At 41.3% G+C, this 20,226-nt stretch overlaps 2 protein-coding genes across 2 annotated transcripts in view; one reads left to right on the forward strand and one right to left on the reverse strand.

Moving 5' to 3' along the window:
- LOC131524099 (tripartite motif-containing protein 16-like) overlaps positions 1-16,937 on the reverse strand; it is a 30,766-nt gene extending 13,829 nt beyond the window's left edge. Inside the window, exons 1-2 of the mRNA XM_058750845.1 lie at positions 16,737-16,937; positions 15,657-15,792 (exon numbers count right to left, since the gene is read on the reverse strand). Of these exons, the coding sequence (XP_058606828.1) occupies positions 15,657-15,680 (24 nt within the window). The 5' untranslated portion in view covers positions 15,681-15,792; positions 16,737-16,937. The remainder of the gene's footprint in view (positions 1-15,656; positions 15,793-16,736) is intronic.
- Positions 601-19,570, forward strand: LOC131524101 (trypsin-3-like). Its single transcript, XM_058750848.1, has 6 exons — positions 601-4,168; positions 14,766-14,832; positions 15,230-15,380; positions 15,563-15,813; positions 16,843-16,979; positions 17,064-19,570. Exons 2-6 carry the CDS (start codon positions 14,766-14,768, stop codon positions 17,211-17,213), a joined length of 756 nt encoding a protein of 251 aa, XP_058606831.1. The 5' UTR covers positions 601-4,168; the 3' UTR covers positions 17,214-19,570.
- Positions 19,571-20,226: the final 656 nt, after the last annotated feature.

The following is a 20,226-nucleotide window of genomic DNA, read 5'->3' on the forward strand; positions in this document are numbered from 1 at the left end:
ACTAGAATTTTTATATTAAGTAGAGCATAATCTCGTAAATTGTGGATACACTTTTAATGTGTGATGAGAACTTTTTAAATATTTAAAAAAAATGTGTGGTGATTGAAATGACAGGGTGGTGATGGAAATGACAGGGTGGTGGTGGAAATGACAGGGTGTTGTGGAAATGACAATGAATTAACGTGAATGTAGAGAAACAGCAGAGATATTTATTAGAAAAAGTCTTAAACTCATCACACTCAGTAGACTCAATTCAAAAAGTCATTAAACATATCAGTTGTACTTTGCAACCATAAATGTCATTTCCACCACAGAGACAGTGTGGTGGAAATGAAATTTCTGTAGTTTTTTGTGAAAAAAATGGAAGATAGCTTCACTGATTAGCTTTTAATTAATACTTAGCATTTCATTTATGCAAAATACTCTTATTTAACTTAAAATTTTTTAGCTTTTTAAAAACACCCTTGAAGGTACAGCATGTTTGGAAATGACGTAGAATAAATATATTAACATGTCCAACATGTGCTCTGATGTCACTGAACATTTCCATAGAAACCACCTAAACAATCTTTCACACAAACTTTTTAAAAGGATACTACAGTGTTGTGGTGGAAATGACACCAATACTGTGCGACAGCTATATTTTGTATAAAAAGTAATATTGATAGTGGTCTCACATTAAATACTATAATGTATTTTAATTATTTTACTAGTGCTTAATTCAGGTACATTAATAGTTACCAGATAAGTCATATTTTTAAACTTTATTTTGCTTGAAGTTTAAAAGTCTGGGTGTGCGACATGGAAAAAACAGTGATTTTGACACCTATAAAGAGGTTGAAAAGTATGAAAAAATCATAATACAAAGGTAGTAAAAAGTTTTTAAGGTGGTTTTATTGTTAGTTTGACAAAGATAGAGGAATTTGTCCAAAATTATATGTATTTTTTAAAAATATGACCAAAGAACGTAAAAGTGCCCATAGTCTAAGAATCACCAAACTAGGGCCTATTTTATTGCTATCCCGACTCACTCCGGTTCGATGCATGATCAATCTTCTCCTGCGCAGCCGCACTTCCACATCCATCAGTTACTTGATTGTGATATATATTTCCTATGTCTAAAATATCGAAGCCCTCTGGTTCCCAGGGAAGAAAAAAGAAGAAAAACGGGACAAAGACTGAACATTTTATAATAAAAGAATGTGGGCATATGCGTCGACACCCAAGATGCATGCTAATGCCAGGTGTGAACAGAGCCGCTGTGTGACAACACAATCAACTTAGCAGAATGGTTCCTCAGAGAGATATTGTCATTATTTATTTATTTATTTTCCCAAAAAGCCAAGTTCCTGGCTTTTCCCAAGAACTTCAAGGACACGATTGGCCTCGGAATCAACTGTATAAAGGAGGATGAAACCGATGTTTAAGGTTAGACTATATATTTCAGAATAAGATTATCTATATTCATTCATTATTTTTATTCTGTGTTCATATCTGTTGTCATATCTGTTATTTAGAATGGGACAGCGATATTGCATCAATTTGTCTCCTACTTCATTTGGGTCCACCATCACCACAAGGCTGCAAGGGACCTGGAAAAATGTCCTCCTATCAATCTGAAAAACATCTTCAAAAAGGTAAATTTCTGTCACTACCTATTGTCTGCCTCAAAATATTGCCAGATGTGTTGTACATGGAAAAACTAATAAAAATAAAATCAATTGGAGAGCTGACCTTAATTGTTATTTTTGTCTTTGATTTGCAGGCACTAATAAGAAGAATACCTTGTAGAGACCACACAGCCATACCTGCTCGCTGATGGGACAACAAGGAACAGCATTCATGGATGTGTAGGATCTCTGTTGTTCGAGCAGGCCACCATGTGAGACATTGAACATAGGCCTGGAGAACTAAATTAAACTAATCATTAGAGTCAAGCAATGACAATACCCTGAGTGATTTCCTGTCAGCGTTTTTCTCGTCCACTCAGAAGGGATGATAATGACTAACTTAATCAGGAAAAACAAAGATCTTTTGAGAGTCTTTCTTGCAACCCGTGGAGGAACCTCATGATCTAATCAAAATGTATGGATCCATACATTCAACAGGAAAAGGACCATTAAAGTAACTGACTATTTCAGGCCAGCAAAACTGGAAGTTGTGGAAGTTACTTTTCTGCCTATAATTGATTATGGAGATGTATTGTACATGCATGCTGCATTTTCCATCCTGCGTCATGTTGATTCAGTTTACCATGCATCACTACGATTCATAACAAATACAAAGTCCCTTACCCATCACTGCATTCTTTATGATTTAGTTGGTTGGACATCACTTAAAATTCGTAGACAACAGCACTGGTATATCTTTATTTATAAAGCTATACTTGGCAAACTTCCACTGTACCTCTGTAACCTCCTCTCTGTTTGCTCTGGTACTTATCAGCTACGTTCCTCAAAGTGGTTGCTTTTTAATGTCCCACGAGTTACAACTGAATTGGGAAAAACTGCTTTTTCTTATTTAGCACCTTGGGGGTGGAATAATTTGCAAAAAAAGTTAAAGTTAGAAACCCTTATGTCCATAAATGAATTTATAACTACTGTAAAGAGTGTTGTGATGGAGACATGTTCTTGTTTTTCTTGAGAGTTTTCATTGTGTTTTATATTTTTTATTTTTAATATTTTTGCATTTCTTTTATTGTGAAAATGTAATTTTTGTGTTTGTCATGTATGCATTTGTTGTGATTTGGCTGCTACCTTGGCCAGGTCTCTCTTGTAAAAGAGATTTTGAATCTCAATGGGACCTCCTGGTTAAATAAAGGTATAAATAAAAAAACCAGGAGATCTGTAACATGATCGTCTGATGACTCCTGCGTGCTCCTCTCGGTCTTCTACTTTTCTCTTACAACAAAAGAAACACTAACTTACATAAATGATCTCTAAAGACAATCATTTATTTCCATTGCTATTAGATCAAGTGTATCAACAAATAACATGTTTGATGTCTTATATATATGCTTGGTGTTTTATGTTATGCGTGGTGTACTTTATTTCGATATTTGCCGTATAACTTTCTTGTGAATAGATAGCCGTGTGTAGTATCGTGTTAAAGCGTATTTCAAATGCAGGAAGTTGAAATTTTCAGCCTCGTATGAATGATGAATACTTTTAAATGTGGAGACTGAAAGACAAGACTTGCAATTAAACTTAAAAAGGCTATTCATTGAATAAATATGAGTGCTGCATGTTTCAAAGTCATCTGCTTTGCTGCTTTGTGGAGTCTGTCTTTTGGGCTTTGTGTACTGCCATTCCCAAAGCGCCACCTGTTGGAAGAGAATGATTTTCCATTTTCAATCAGCCCTTACGTCTGCTGTTGTCAAAGGCCAATGTGAAAATCAATCCATGTTTTTAAGCAGCAAACACGCAGAGTTGTAAATGTGAACTGGTGGATCGACAAGAAGATAATTTGTTATAAAATGTAAACAATTAAGGCAGTAAAATATATTTATATGTTATTTAATTAATATAATACTTTATTGTTTTTGTGTAAACCTGCATCTGAACTGTAAATCATGCTTTTTAGTCATTTAATTTTTAATTTATTTATTTCCTTTTTTTTTTTTTTTTGTGCAGGTCTTAAAAAAGGTCTTTAAAAGTCTTGAATTTAAGTTTAAATATCCTGCAGATACCCTGGCCTGGCAAAAACCATCAATTGTTTTTTATATACAATTGTCCGGACCTCGGCTGGTGGGGAGGGTTCATTACTGGACCTCAAGCCATTTTAGTTGAAGACCCCTGCTCTAGTGGGTGGACAGAATCCAGCTCGTTAAAACTCCGTTACACAAAGCTCGCTTGCTGCTTGAAAAGTTGCACTTGCTGCTTGAAAACTTTGGTCTCGCCTCACTGGTCGCGCTGCGAAGCGCCTACAGCCTTAACATCAGGTTGACCATCCAAGACTTCAACATTCCTTCTGACCAAAGAAACTTTCAAAGCCTGAAGCCACTCAAGAACTTCAAAGCATTATCACCCTTGCATCACCAGGAAGCCAACCAGTCGCAAAAGGGGTTCCCCGAGTGACGTCACGCAAGGACCCAGCAGGATTTTCCCAGGATTTCCCGACCAGGAAGGAAAGGGAACCGGAGAATACCGCTCAACTCAACTTAGAGCAAGTAACAAACTCTCTCTCCATAATTCTGCTGGAAACTGGTTGAATTAATCTTTAAGAAAAGATAGTAAAGTCCTCTGTTTGTGATTTCTCAGGCTGAATTTACAGGACTCTTGGAAAAGAGCATTAGAACCTTAAACTTTCTTCAAATCGCAATACCTAATTTCTGAAACGTTTGTATGTTTGTGTGTGCGTGTGTATGCTTTAATTTAGTAGAATAGAAAATAAATGTTTCATTTTACAGAGCAGTGTTTGTGTTTTGTATTTGATCAGTTACTGCCTTGAGCTGTCGAGCCCTTGCTACCTTGCCCAAAATTAATAAATTACTATTTTGTTTGTTTTGATTGTTGGCCACAAAGTTAAGATAAACAAAATTGTTAAGATATGCTGATTTTAATGATTCGCTGGACGAGTCGTTGAGAAAGTATAAATAATGAATCTCGAATGAATATCAATTCAATCAAATCAGCCCGAGTCTTCAAGACTCGATGCCCTAAAAGCAAAATTAAATTCAAAAGGTAAAATAAAATCTTAAATTAAGAGCTAATTTTACAGATGCTACGCAACTGTCGACAAATATCTTGCTGCAATCTTGTTCAAATCTACCTGTCATATTTGTTAAATGTCTAGGTAAATTAGATTTTTGATTTTATGTGTTTTATTAACTATTTTATGTTTCCGTGCAACACTTAATGAATGTGACTGACTAATTAACCTCTACACATCTGGTATATGCTTTAAAGTTGCCACTTTGACCATTTGTTAAATAAACGTTGGAATTTGTACATCTGTCTGAAGACTCTTGATTTTATGTCTAATCTTGTACATTAACACCATATAATAGCATTTTTTATTTTTTGCACTGGAAAGAATACTTTATTAATAACACTTAAAGGATTAAAACAACACCAGGGGCTTTAAATACCCCATAGAGTAAAATTTGAACAACAATTGCAAGTGTAACAATTTACTCTCGGAGTATAATTTTTCTACTGTAAGGTGCTATATTAACACTAAAAATTCAACACTATGAATGGTGTACATTTAAAACTAGATAGATTGGGACCATATATGATCTTTAGTAGTGTTAAACTGACACTGCGTTTTTTACTGTATAGTAAACTAACAGAATACCTTAGTTAAGTTGTAGTATAGTTGCAAAACTAAAGAAAAACTTGGATGTAAAATGTTTTTTTTTTTTAATAAATGTCTTTAAATAAGAAACTAAAACTGCCATTAGGTGTGATCCAAATATATATATATAAAAAAAAACAAGAAGTCATACAGACAGATGTGACACTGCATGAGAATAAGGGCGTGCATGAGAATATGTTTTGCAAAAGCGTGAGAATTGTCAGTTGCGTGAGTCTCACACTGAATCCATGAAAGTTGACAGTCCTGCATTGACATTAGTATACTTCTTTTATAAAGTATATTTGAAAAATATTATTGAAATTAAGTAAAGTTAACTTCCTAAAATGAACTTGAAGTATACACTTCCTCTGTTCTCATAAACCAAATGGCAAATATACAGTGTTTTAGAGAGAGTGTGTGTGTGTGTGTGTGTGTGTGTGAGTGTCTGTGCGTGCGTGTGTGTGTGTGTGTGTGTGTGTGTGTACTTGTTTATGCTACATTGTAGGGACCAAATGTCCGCACAAGGATAGTAAAACCTGAAATTTTTGACATTGTGGGGACCGCAGGCCGGTGGAAAAAGGGAAAAAATTGATTAAAAATAGTAAATGATGTTTATCTGAAAATCTAAAAATGTAAGGGGTAGGTTTAGCTGTAGGGTTGGTGCAGGGCAATAGAATATACGGTCTGTACAGTAGAAAAACCATTACGCCTACGGTGTGTGTGTGTGTTTTGTGTGTAACAGTGACAAACATTTTTACATTTTTCTTTATTTCCCTAAACTCCTTATCACTGATGACAAAACAGCCTCCACAAACACAGATTGAGGGAAATGAGATGAGATTTGTTGTCTGATTTTAACATATTAGATCATGCCTCCATGCCAGACAATTAAGATCCAGATCCCATCAGAAAATATCTGTTTTGTCTGGTAACAGAACAACTCGTCAGCAAAGTAATCTAATACCCAAAACCTGTTAACAGGAAGTCTTGTTTGGTACCCAAAATACCCAAAACTCTATTAACAGTCTTTTAGACTGAAGAAGTCTAGTCAAGAGAAGAAGCAGGAGACGAAGTGATGATAAAAAGGAGCAGAGTTTATTGAATAGTCTTTGTTACGTATGTCTCAATGCTCAGACTTTGTCTGACCAGCACAATTTCAACAAGTACTGTTATACCAAACTCCTTCACAACAACATCCCATAAACCTTGACTTTCTATTAACATACTCTTGTGTCTCTTATTGAAGAATAAATTAATGAATAAATGAATATAAAACAAAGAAAGTAAAACACAACACAAATGTATGGTTGCTCTCTTGAAGCAAAATTCACACATTTTGCATTTGCGGATCCTTATACTTCAAACAGAAACTTTATACAGTACATATACTGAAAAATGTATTGTGTCAGACTTCATGAGTTTCTCTTTTGCCAACCACAACCAAGAATTCTGAGGAATAGCTTTATTAAATAGAATGTTAAGGTTGAGCAGGAAGAGGATGGAGGGGAAGTGATCCGGGGGTCTGGATGGTTTGGTTGATTTGATGGCCCAGAGAGACTCAGAGTGGGGGTATCGTTAGATGAGCGATTAGGAGACTGAAAGAGAAATAAGGGATGATAAGGATAGCTGGATGGATGAGAGAGGGAGAGGAAGGGTGGGTTTGAGAGAAAGAGACAAACAGTGCAGTATCGGGTGGTCCGATATATTAAGGTTTCAGGAAGTTAGGTGATTGGTTGAGGCGTGGCCCTTTATTGACCAATAAATGTCTCATACACAACCATTAAAATATATGATAATCCTTCTCTTTATTATGAATAATTCTCTTAATACACTGATGTTTTATGTTGTATTTCTAATAAAGATATATCATAAAAATGCATCATATATATTTGCTTTCAAATTATCTGAATAACACAAATGTATGTCCTAAACTTTTGGTGTAATTAAGCTGCAAGTGTCTATAATATAAAAAGTATTTTAAGTTTGATGGCACCTGCGGTTAACAAGAATAATAACCAAAGTTTATATATAGTTTAGCAGTAATCCTCTCAGCAGTCCTGTGGTGCAAGCTGAGGAAGTTCAACCTCCTCTGGGCCTTTTTCACAATGTCTATAGGGGCTTTTGCACCAGAGGAACCTACTGTAGTTCCTAGAACTATTGGCCGAAGTACCCACTTTTTGGTGCGTAAATCAATTCAAAGAAATCAAAAGGTTTTTCTAAAGAGTACCAGTCATTGAATATAAATCTAATGTATTTGTTATTGATGAACATTTCAGTTGTGGATTTAAGATTTATAATAATCATTTTATTTCATTTTTCTGTGTTGCTTATTCAAAGTTTGCCAAAGACAATGTAAACAATTGGTGTTAGGAAACACTACACCAAAGACAAAATAGAATAAGAACCGTCTCGGTTACGTATGTAACCCTCGTTCCCTGAAGAAGGGAACGGCGACGTCACGTCGGATGACCGACGAATTGGGATCTTGCCAGAGAGACCAATCCACTTCGAGTGTAACTAAACGAGCCAATGGACATTGGCATGCGATCATTGCATCCAGCTGCCGCTGATCACAGCGTGAGTATAAGAGGCAGCGGGTGCACCGCATTAATTCATGCTTTCGCTGAGGAGCCGAGCCGGTGACCCGGCCGCTCAGTGGTGGTACAGCGACTGTGGCGACGGGATGTGACGTGACGTCTCCCTTCCCTTCTTAAGGGAACGAGGGTTACATACGTAACCGAGACGTTCCCTTTCAGTCGGTCACTCCGAGTCACGTCGGATGACCGACGAATTGGGATCCCTACCAAAACGCCACAGGAGCTGCCCCTTCCAGTGCCCTGTGTAGGCCTCCTGATCCTTCCTTTAAGGCAGACGATAGGACCGGGCTCTACACAGAGAAGGTCAACTACTGTTGTTCCTTGGACAACCCAGACAGTAGGACTTGGATAACACTGGGAAGCGTGCCCTTCCATTTGGAAGAGGCACACTGCGGAGTCACCTCCTCCCCGAGGGGGTTAAGTGGCATTTAGACATGTGAAGTAACCCCGTAGGGCCCTATTGCACATGGAAGTCTCTGAGATGGCACAGGCTGCATCATTAGAGATGGCAGAACGTGGTCTGCCAGGGGAAACACGGCTCTAATAAGCATACCGTGGAATACACATATGGGATCCCGGCAGGGTCTCTCATATGGGCACTAGCCTCACATCAGATTTCAAGAATTCATTGGCTGAAAGGCCTGGCGCCGGACGCTCCGCCACATCCGGACGCCGGAGTGCTGGAGGACTCGACAGGGTTTGCCTGGTTAAGGAACTCTCTGGAGAATTAGGCGAAAGAACGCCGCAAGCCGACTCTGAGCCGGGCCTCTCAGTGCCACTACCTGTTTGAGGTGAGAACACAGGAGGAAACCGGTTCGACACGTAGGCTATAAAACCTAGTGAACGTGTTAGGAGTCGCCCAACCCGCAGCTCTACAGATGTCTGCTAGCGAGGCACCACGAGCCAGCGCCCAGGATGATGCGACACCCCTAGTGGAGTGAGCACGCAACCTGAGCGGGCAGGGCACACCTTGTGCTCCATAGGCCAAGGTGATGGCATCCACTATCCAGTGGGCCATCCTCTGCTTGGAGACAGCCTTCCCCTTCTGCTGTCCTCCGTAACAGACAAAGAGCTGTTCTGAGGTCCTGAAGCTCTGAGTTCTATCCACATACTGTCGCAGTGCGCGTACAGGACAGAGCAAAGCTAGGGCTGGGTCTGCCTCCTCCAGGGGCAGCGCTTGCAGGTTCACTACCTGGTCCCTGAAGGAGTGGTAGGAACCTTGGGCACATAGCCGGGCCGGGCCTCAGTGTTGCACTGGAGTCAGCCGCCCAAACTCAAGGCACGATTCATCGACCGAAAATGCCTGCAGGTCCCGTCCTCTTGATCGAGGCCAACGCAGTCAGGAGTAGGGTTTTCATAGAGAGAAACTTCAACTCGACTGACTGCAAAGGCTCGAAGGGGGCAGTTTGTAGGGCTCTTAGCACCAATGCCAAATCCCAAGAGGGTAGGGAGGGAGGCCTAGGAGGGTTTAACCTCCTGGCCCCCCTAAGAAACCCGACAACCAGATCGTGCTTCCCCACTGACCTCCCCTCTACGGGGTCGTGGTGAGCGGAAATAGCAGCAACATAAACCTTAAGGGTGGAGGGGGACAGCCTACGCTCCAACCCTTGTTGCAAAAAGGAAAGCACGGCTCTGATCGAACATCTCCGGGGGTCCTCACGGTGAGAGGAACACCATTCGACGAACAGGTTCCACTTCAGCGCATAGGCCCGTCTTGTGGACGGTGCTCGTGCTGAAGCGATAGTGAGAGCTACCTCCTGGGGCAGATCACCTAGAACCTCCGCGTCCCGTCCAGGGACCACACATGGAGTTTCCACAAGTCTGGACGCGTGCCCCGTCTCTGAGAAAGCAGATCCTTCCTCAGAGGAATTGGCCAGGGAGGGGCTGTTGCGAGGAGCATGAGTTCCGGGAACCAGGTCCTGTTGGGCCAAAGTTGCGACATGCGACGGGAGCGTAAACCGCCTTGCCAGTTTATATACGAAACGGACGCAGTGTTTTCACGAGTTCACACTTGCATATAATGAACAGAGTAAGGGTTATGCATATTTGGCGTGCTGTCCGGGGAGAGGGCTCCGAGCTCGGTAATTACTCCCGAGCCCGGGGTACTCCCCCTGTATGGGGAGAGGGGTCCGAGCTCGGCGTTTAGCCCGGACCCAGAGCGCTCCCCCCCCCTCCCCGTGCTGGGGTAGGAGCGGGCTGATGGTGAGGAGCTGGGGTGGAGGAGGGATGCTGCAATACTGTAGAGAGGACGGAGGTAAGATAGCTTGGCTATTTATAGAAATCTCTTCTTGGCTAATAGGATAGGCTGTGTGATTGCTGATGGAGAATTGGCCGTGTTAATTATCTGCGCACGCTCCTCCCGAAATTTGTTAATGAAACATCACATCCGTACGGACCAGAACGTCCTTGCCCCGAAGGCGCCCTCTGAGGCGGCTCAAGGCAAGGCGTACTGCCAGCAACTCGAGGCAATTGATATGCCAACGCAGTTGGGGACCCGTCCACACCCCTGACACTGCGTGCCCGTTGTACGTGGCTCCCCAGCCGGTGGCCGAGGCATCTGTGAATACGACAGCATGCCTGGATACCTGCTCCAAGGGCACTCCTGCCCGAAGGAACGAGGGATCTGTCCACGGGCTGAAGATTTTGCGGCAGGCTGGTGTAATCTGAACCCGGTGAGTACCGCGTTTCCACGCCCGCCTCGGCCACCGACTGGGGAGCCAGTGCTGAAGCGGTCTCATATGGAGCAGACCGAGCGGAACTATCGCCGCAGCTGCAGCCATATGCCCCAGGAGCCTCTGAAAGAGTTTCAGTGGGACCGCCGTCCTGCCTGATAAAGTCTTGAGGCAGTTCAGCACTGACTGAGCACGTTCCTGGGTGAGGCGTGCTGTCTGGTTGACCGAATCCAACTCCATGCCGAGAAAAGAGATCCTCTGCATTGGCACAACTTTGCTCTTTTCCCAGTTGACCCGACGACCCAACTGGCTGAGGTGCCTGAGCACCAGGTCCCTGTGTGCGCACAACTGCTCTCGAGACTGTGCAAGTATGAGCCAGTCGTCGAGGTAGTTGAGGATGCGCACACCCCGTTCTCTCAGGGGAGCAAGGGCTGCCTCTGTGACTTTAGTGAAGACGCGAGGCGAAAGGGACAGCCCGAAGGGCAGGACCTTGTACTGGTATGCCCGACCCTTGAACGCGAATCGCAGGAATGGCCTGTGTCGCGGGAGAATCGAGACATGAAAGTACGCGTCCTTCAGGTCGATTGCTGCAAACTAATCTAGGGGACGGACGCACCCAAAAATGCGTTTCTGTGTCAACATCTTGAACGGCATCTTGTGAAGTGCACGGTTCAAAACTCGCAGATCCAAGATCGGTCGTAACCCACCGCTTTTCTTGGGCACAATGAAGTGAGGGCTGTAAAAACCCGACCTCATATCGGATGGAGGGACCGGCTCTATCGCGTCCTTCGCCAGCAGGACTGCAATTTCCGCATGCAAGACAGGGGCATCGATGGCCTTGACTGAAGTGAACCGGATGCCCCCGAACTTGGGGGGATGCCGGGCGAACTGAATCGCGTAGCCGAGTCTGATGGTCCGCAGGAGCCACCGAGACGGACTGGGGAGCGCTAGTCAGGCTCCGAGAGACCGTACCAGCGGGACCAGCGGGACCAGCGGGACCAACGGGCCACCGACATACCCGCGGTGGGGCAGCGAGGTGGAACACAGGGACCCGGCCCGGAGCCTGTGACAGCTTGGCCTGTGATGGCGGGGTCTGGGTGTGCAGTGTAACACTCACCTGATTCCTCCTCGTGAGGGAGGAAACACAGGAACCCGGCTTGAGGCTTGTGACAGCCTGGCGTGTGACGACTTAAAGCGGGGACTCGAGTGCTACCGCCCTTACCTGGTTCCACGAATGGGCAGGAGGGGTGCTTTGGGCAATCCACTGCTGCCTGCTGGCGAGAGAGGAGAAGGGAAGTGATCCCGTGATGCACGGTTCACCACTCTCCTCCTCTTGAGACCCAGAGATTGAGGAAACCGCTCTTTTATTGATGTTTTGGGTACAAAAACAAAACGAAACAAAAGATTCTCCATCCGGCCCTCCTCCGGGGGAGGGAGTGGTGCGGTCACCATCTCCCGACAAGCAGTCTCCACCATCTCTGGGTCGCCCGTCTCAGGGCCTCTTGCACTTGCGCTTGCCACCAGGTTTGGCGGGGGCCTGGACGGGCTGGGCAGTAAAAGGTGCCTTCCACGATCTTGTAAGCTCCTCATGCACTTTCGGAAAGAATGGCACCGGAGGGGGGCGCTGAGAACCAGCGCGACCCCCACCGAGAAACCACTCGTACAGCCTCGAAGGATTGGGACGCGGTGGAGGATTTCACACGAGCCCGACATTCTCGGCGGCCCGGGAAAGCATAGCCGTCATCTCTGGCTCAGACAACGCTACCACACCCGAAGGGGGCAACGCAGCCGAGTCGTCATCCCCAGAGGGCGACTCACTCTCCGATGCAGCGATCGACATCTGGTCGTCAGGGGGAGCACCGAAGGAAACAGGTGGTAAACCCCGCTCTGCAGAGGTCCCAGCCCGCTCCAACGGCAACCCCACCGGCTGCGGAGCGCCTGAGGGGTGAGGAACTCCTCTTGGGGAAGCCCTCACCGTAATCCTCAAATCACCTCTGACTCCACCGGATCCAGCGCCGCCCCGGGAACGAACACTGGATCGCGGCAGAGGCAGAGGGACTCTGTTTGACACAGTGGAGTCTATTATGCAACTCCGAGATGGTCAAGTCCCCACAAGAAGAACATGAACCATCCACGAAAGCTTCATCAGCGTGCTGAATGCCCAGACACGTGAGGCAGCGATCGTGACCGTACTGAGGCGCCAGGAAACGACCACACCCAGAAACGAACGGGTGATAAGACATCTTTAAGAAGACGCGATCACCCGTGTTACTCTTTTAGAGAAATTGCTCTTTCAGAGAAATGCTCTTTTAGTGCTGAAGCACGCAGGGGAGCTGGCCACCGCACACTCCTAGTGTGGCTGTCAGCAAAGACGAACTTTTTCTCCCGCTGACATGACCACCGCTGCTGCGCCGTAACGCCCGCACTCGCTCGCTCGCTCGCAGAACACTCTCTGGAAGGGAAGAGCAGTAGCTTCACCACTACCGCTCGGCTCCCAAGCGAAAGGATGAATTAATGCGGTGCACCCGCTGCCTCTTATACTCACGCTGTGATCAGCGGCAGCTGGATGCAATGATCGCATGCCAATGTCCATTGGCTCGTTTAGTTACACTCGAGGTGGATTGGTCTCTCTGGCGAGATCCCAATTCGTCGGTCATCCGACGTGACTCGGAGTGACCGACTGAAAGGGAACATAAAGTTAATCAAAAAGACAGAGTAGCTTAATACATATTTAAAGCATAGTAATATCAATAACACTAATTATTTAAAGGCTAACCAAATAAGTAGGTGCAATAAATAAGATTAAACCTCTTAAAAAGAAGAATTACAAACATAAGAGAAACCAACAGACATTCATATTGTCACGGTGCACACAGCAGGGAGGAACGAGGATAACTCAAAATAATAGTCTTTAATGAAAATCCAATACAGACAGGTCAAGACAAGGCAAGGCTGGGACACACAGGAACACCGGGGAGTAACGAGTAGACCAAACAAAAACTAACCGAACAGGTATGAACTAAATACACAGGTTAATTACAGACATAATGAAACACAGCTGAACTGAACACTAATCACACTCAACAAGGACAGGAAATAAAACAAATATGGACAGAAGAGGGCGGGAACACAAGACACACACGACAGAGGACTGACACATATCTTGTGGATTGAATTTTTTGTTCATTTTATTTTTGTCTTGTTTTCAAACCGTGGTGTATATTGTTAACTCTGTAGTTATAAATACAGTATACACTGCAGTGTTTTTCATCTAATGATCTGTATTAATATTCATAAATATTACCAAAGCTCTCCACAAACTGGTCCACTGCTCCAACCTGTCGAGGGTACTTGTTACATCTTGGTGTTTATGAATTTCTGTGATCTTGCCGAATCTGTTAATACATTTTTTATTTTTTTTTCTTTAATTTGTTTTTCCTTTATGTCATTAAAGTATTAAATGTAGATATAAACAAGCAAAAATAACGCTTGTCTTCACAACGCTGCTTGCATACAGAGAGCTGGTCTTCTCACACTTCAGCAAGACCATGTTTGTCAACCACCTTCACCAGAAGGCAGAATATCTTATTCACTTACATCTAACCACTTCCTCTAGACTGGAGTGACTTCCTTCTTTCTTTCTACAAGACCTGCACATCAGAACTATATTCTTTGTTTTTTCTCATTGTGATAGATGATAAAGGGAATTTGGCCTTTGGAAGCCATGGCTGGACAATTTCATGTGCAACTAACTATTGAATTTGGTTGACAACAACCGTTTTAAATTGTGAATTCAGTATTGTGAATTTAACCTTTCATTATTTGTTTTTTACTATGAAATACAGCCTGACAAAAATGTACAGAGAAGTCTGGAAAAGAATTTATGAAATGGAAAATATGTAGGAACCCTGTAGATTTTTCTTGTATTTATTAAACCATAAACAAGTAAACATACATAGTAAAATGTTTAAGTTGTAAAATGGCATTTTTGTCATCTGTTTTTGTCTAAGATTTATACTAAGTCAACATTTGCATTTATCATTCCCATGCAAAACTGTGTAAAAAGTGTATAAAAATAGTTGTCCCACGTGCTTATTTTTGTTTCCAAACCATTAGTCGTGATCTTATTGGTTGTTCTGTAGATGTCAGTGTTAAATCGACTGCTTAAAAACATGAATGCAATTCCTGAACTTTGCAGATGTGCTCTCTCCTCTCCTCAACTGCAATGAAGACCGCTGTGTTCATTCTACTGGTTGTGCTTGTGGGTATGTAGATCTCTCTTATCAGTTATTCTGGTAGCACTTTATTTTGATAGTCCACTTTAGACATTCTACTAACTAAAAGCAACTTTGTAACTAGGAGTCATTAGTATTAGTAGACTGTCTGCTTAACATCTGCTAACACTTTATTTTGATGGTCCCCCAACAGACCATATGTATCTTTGCGAGCAGTCAACTTATTCTACTAAATCTAACCCTAAACTAACAGCCTACAAATATTCTAATGAGAGTTAGTTGCAAAGTTACTTATAATTAGTAGAATGTCTAGTGGACTATTGAAATAACTTGACAATTGACAATTGTTGGTTTATACCTACACTGACATGTATTATAGATAGTTTTTAACATACTGTTAATAAAAGAACAATACATTTTTATAAAGCTTTCAGCTCAGGAGATAAAATCATTGGAGGTTATGAATGTCAGCCCCACTCCCAGCCCTGGCAAGCGTACCTTACCGATAACAGAATATCATGTGGAGGATCTTTGATTAATGAAAGATGGGTTGTGTCTGCTGCTCACTGCACATTCTCGTGAGTATATAACCTCACTTTTTTAATCATGTTACTTCATCAATCTCATTTTTCACTAACGAGTACCTTTCAGTTCACAATAAAGATAAGAGTCTAGTCTATTGAATACTGGGATCCAGCTCTACATTGGAATATTTTAGTTTGAAATGTATTTGTACATTTATGAGTTGCTTGTCAAACAGACGCAATCGTCTCCTCGTCTACCTGGGAAAGCACAGATTGTGTGATGCTGAAAGCACAGAGCAGCAGATCGGAGTAGAGAAGATCATTCCTTACCCGAGATACAATAATCGGCCTCATAACAATGATATCCTGCTGATGAAGCTGAGAAGTCCTGCCACCTTCAACAAGTATGTGAAACCAATCCCTCTGGCAACCAACTGCACCTCTGCAGGGGAGAACTGCTTGGTTTCTGGATGGGGCAGAACTGGAGGTGAGATGGCTGAGTAATGAAAATCTTCTTTATATACTTTAATGTTCTGTATATATTTTAATATACAACTTTTCAGTTAGTATCCTTTTTGACAAAAGATTCCGAGCTTCGGTGTCAAACTCAACATCACATAGACATTTACTCTTAATCAAATGCCTATTATGCAGAAAACGTCTATGGCTACTGACTGTGAAAATGACATTGTTATCGCACACTCATGCTGCACGTACATTTTAACATCAGTTTAACATTTCTATTGTAAAACAGTTGTCATAAATGTTGAGCTGTAGCCTATATCTTACCTTGAACTAGTTTAAGTCATCACACAACATGATTCATAATCTTTTGTTGAAGAGTAAAATCACCCTCCGTTACAAAATTTTAAAATTTAATACACACAGACAGAACAACTTAACAGAATAACCACTTGTTACCAGCCTTTCACACATTATCTACAAATCTCATTCATTATTTATTCTTTGTTACTGAAATCGTCAGCAAAATTCTGTTTATTCTGATTTTGTTTTTCAACCTTTTCACCTCTTCATCACTGCTTTTTTTTAAGTTATAAAATCAGTATGTCAGTTTTTAAATGCTTGAAAACTTTTTTCTTGGCTATTTGAACATTAAGGAAATCATTAAGGGAATTCCAGCTGACAAAAATATTTTCTATTATATGTTCTAAATAAGTTTTAACAATTTTATTTCTGAATGTTCTCGCTTTTTAAAATGTTTAAAAATATTTTTTTTTTTTTCTTTCTTTTTTTTTTTTTTCTTTCCCTTTTGTTTTATTTGTAATTTGGCAAACATTATGGGAAGCTTACTTTTGGGTGTTCTCTAAATTCTGAAACAAGTTGTAACATTAGACAAACATTAGACAAAAACTTTCCATGAACAAAAAGGTAGATACATGATACACTCACATGAACTAACTCACACTGGGCCTCGCTCCATGCTTGCAACGGCTCTGCATGCAACCATTAGATATGAAGATGAAAAGTTTTAACGCTGCTCATATACTCTTTCCAGCTGGCTCTGCTTCTGTCCTGCAGTGTTTGGATTTGCCTGTCCTCTCAAGGGCGAAGTGTAAGTGTGCGTATGGTAAATTAATAACTACAAACATGTTCTGTGCTGGATTCATGCGGGGAGGGAAGGACTCATGTCAGGTATGTCATTGATTTCTTCCTTTTTATGTGTTTGAAATTTACATACAAATGCAAATGTTTTTCATTTTCCAATTTTCTTCTCAGGGGGATTCTGGTGGCCCTGTAGTGTGCAGCGGGAAACTGAAAGGTGTTGTTTCCTTTGGCAATGGCTGTGCTAAACCACGCTTTCCTGGGGTTTATGTTGAGGTGTGCCGCTACACCAGCTGGATCAATTCCATCATAGCTAATAACTAACTGTTTATTCAGTCTGGTTGGTCCTTTACAAGTTCATTTCCTAGATCTGTAATTAAGTCAAAGTCCCTTTAAGGCCAGTCATCCAACTTTGAAATGCCTCTCAGACATCTATTTCAGTCATGCAAGTACAGCTCCTCTCTCTTTGAATGAGGAAACATCAAATTTTATAGCAACCAGAGCTTCTAACAGAAGCTGCAGTGATGCAATGACTTTACCAATAAGTGATTGGCTCTTTTATTTAGAAAGCGGGACTATTCATTTTCCTTTTTCTATTTTTCTTTTGCATATTCTCCCATTCATAAGTAATTTGAGTGCACCATCTTTGTATATCTTAATCTTTTAATTAAATTCTGTTTGCAATAAGTATGTGTTTCTGTCTTTTATTTTTATGTTTTAAAGTTTTCTTTAACCATGATTGATCCCCACCCCTAACACTATGTTGCTACAGCATCACCCTGGCATGGTACAATGAAGTACTCCATCATGTGAGTGTGCAATGTCACATACCTCAGAGTATTGACAACAGGGCCATCTGCTGGCTTGTAAAATTTACACAACTGCTTGAAGCCTGAAAATTGAATGGGTGTTTCCTGAAATGAAATGTTGGTTTAAAGTAACCCAATTCTGATATTTTGTCATCCACTCTTGGATGAAATATAGACAAACACAACCATGGATTATTCTTTTACACTCTAAAAAACATGGTTCTTTAAAGGTTCTTTACATGTAATACGGGTTCTATTTAGACCCCATTTTGCTATTGTTTGTATTTTGTGTTTTATTTCCTTATGAATTTATTCATTTTCATTGCCAGTTATCATGTAGTAATGCATTAAGCTAATTGCTAATATTAATGTAAATAAATGATTATTAAAAAGATTCTTTATAATTTTATATGAAGGTTCTTCATATAAAAATTATAAAGCATTTTCAAAGCATAGTTCTTTATGGAATCTCATAAAAAGTGTTCTGTTTTTCTGGTACTGTTAGTAATTTCAACCTTTTTTTGGCTTACTAATTTCAGATGATTTAGAAAACATGCAAAAGCTACATGTCCAGAATCAGAATCAGAATCAGAAAGAGCTTTATTGCCAAGTGTGTTTACACACACAAGGAATGTGTCTTGGTGTTAGGAGCTTCCAGTGCAGAAGTACAAACATAGTGCAGACAACATATAATTAAGGTAATAAAAACACTAATAATGAAGAGAATAGACAATAAATTATAAACAATAGTTATAAAAATATACAGTAATACAGAAAAGAAAAAATGTCCATAGACAGAACTGTGAATGTGCATGTGTCCAATGTACAGATGATGGTTTGATGAGTTATTTACAGTACTGGGGTGTGTTATGTGTTGTTCAGATGGGATATGGCCTGGGGGAAAAAAACTGTTCTTGTGCCTGGCTGTTCTGGTGCTCAGTGATCTGTAGCGCCGGCCAGAGGGCAACAGTTCAAAGAGAGAGTGAGCTGGGTGTGAGGGGTCCAGAGTGACTTTCTTAGCCCTTTTCCTCACTCTGGAGTTATAAAGATCTTGGAGGTTGGGTAGAGGGGCACCAATAATCCTCTCAGCAGTCCTGACTGTCCGTTGTAGTCTTCTAATGTCTGTTTTGGTAGCTGAGCCAAACCAAACAGTTATAGATGAACACAGGACGGATTCGATGATGGCAGAGTAGAACTGTTTCAAAATTCAAAATAATGTTTGCAAAATAATAAAATGGAAATGTTCAACCTTTTTAAAATGGAACGTTCCCTTAATGTTGTCTTTAATGTTCGCTTCTGAAGGAGAAAATAAAGTTTTTAAACATTTAAAGAACTGGACATTTTGAACGTTGAACTTATTGGGAACATTATCAAAAGGTTCTTAGAATGTATTTTGGTTAACTTGGTTTTTACCTCATACTTATATATGTATTTTTAAGATTAACTAAAGTCTGGTCTGTTTGGATCAACATGACAGAAATTTTGACAGAATTTTCATTTTTGGGTGAAGTATCACTTTAAGCATACATGGTAACATTTTGCCAGTATAAATGGTTAGAAAGGTGCAGAGCCAGTATGAGAGAAATAATAATAGCAATAAAATAAAATAACATTATGGTGATAACTTGTGCTTGATAGAAGTAAAAACAGCAATTCCAACAATTCCACCTAGAAAACAGTAGAGGGATACATTGAGCAGATCAAACGTTTCAAGCCTCTTTAGTTTTGAGAGGTTCAAAACAGCTCCCTCTGGTGACTTAAAACAGAAATGTCAAAAGCCTATGACTCCTCTCCTCTTCTCTGCAGCATGTAGCAGGTCAAATGGTGTTGAGATCAATCTGCATGATTTGGCTTTTTTGCTTGAAGGCCAAAGTTAAGATCTAAATGGCTATTTGAGCCACATAAGTATTTTTGCTGCTGTTTCACTGCAAGGTTTCCTGAGCCTTCAAAATGGTCTCTCAGTTTGGGTCACTAGGCTACACAATCATGGGGAAGACTGCTGATCTGACAGTTGTCCAGGAGACAATCATTGACTACGTTTACATGGACATCAGTCATCTAATTATTTACCTTATTCTGAATAAGACAATATTATGATTAAGGTGTTTATATGGGTTGCTTTTAGAATAATCCTTTCATGTTCCCGTTTTACATGTTATAGTACTTAGATCGATTAATGGCATGCGTCATTACATCACCACGCGACGCCATCTGACACCCCCTCCAGAATTTCACGTATAAACATATAGTTCGTCTTTGTGATGATGCCATATATAGTTTTGGGTGTTTCATTTTAATTTTATGAAAGCTTCAAGTGCAGTTAATTATTTGTACGTGCAAACAGACGACGGCAGTGTTGAAGCTCTTTTATTTGCCGTCAAATGGTTGACCGCTGCCGTGTGTGTATCCTGTCGCAAAATGTGGCGAAACGTACATGACGGTAATAGTTTGATTAAGGTGTTTACATATCTGTACTGTACCTCGATAATGCGACTAAAATAGGAATACTCCACATGTCTTAATTCGAT

The sequence above is a fragment of the Onychostoma macrolepis genome, chromosome 18 (genome assembly GCF_012432095.1).
Source record: "Onychostoma macrolepis isolate SWU-2019 chromosome 18, ASM1243209v1, whole genome shotgun sequence".
Taxonomy (NCBI): Eukaryota; Metazoa; Chordata; class Actinopteri; order Cypriniformes; family Cyprinidae; genus Onychostoma; species Onychostoma macrolepis.

Coding starts and splice junctions, on each gene's coding strand:
- LOC131524101 (XM_058750848.1), top strand. CDS start 14,766: ATGTGCTCTCTCCTCTCCTCAACTGCAATGAAGACCGCTGTGTTCATT. Junction 14,833..15,229: donor TCTACTGGTTGTGCTTGTGG/GTATGTAGATCT, acceptor ATTTTTATAAAG/CTTTCAGCTCAGGAGATAAA. Junction 16,980..17,063: donor GAGGGAAGGACTCATGTCAG/GTATGTCATTGA, acceptor TTTTCTTCTCAG/GGGGATTCTGGTGGCCCTGT.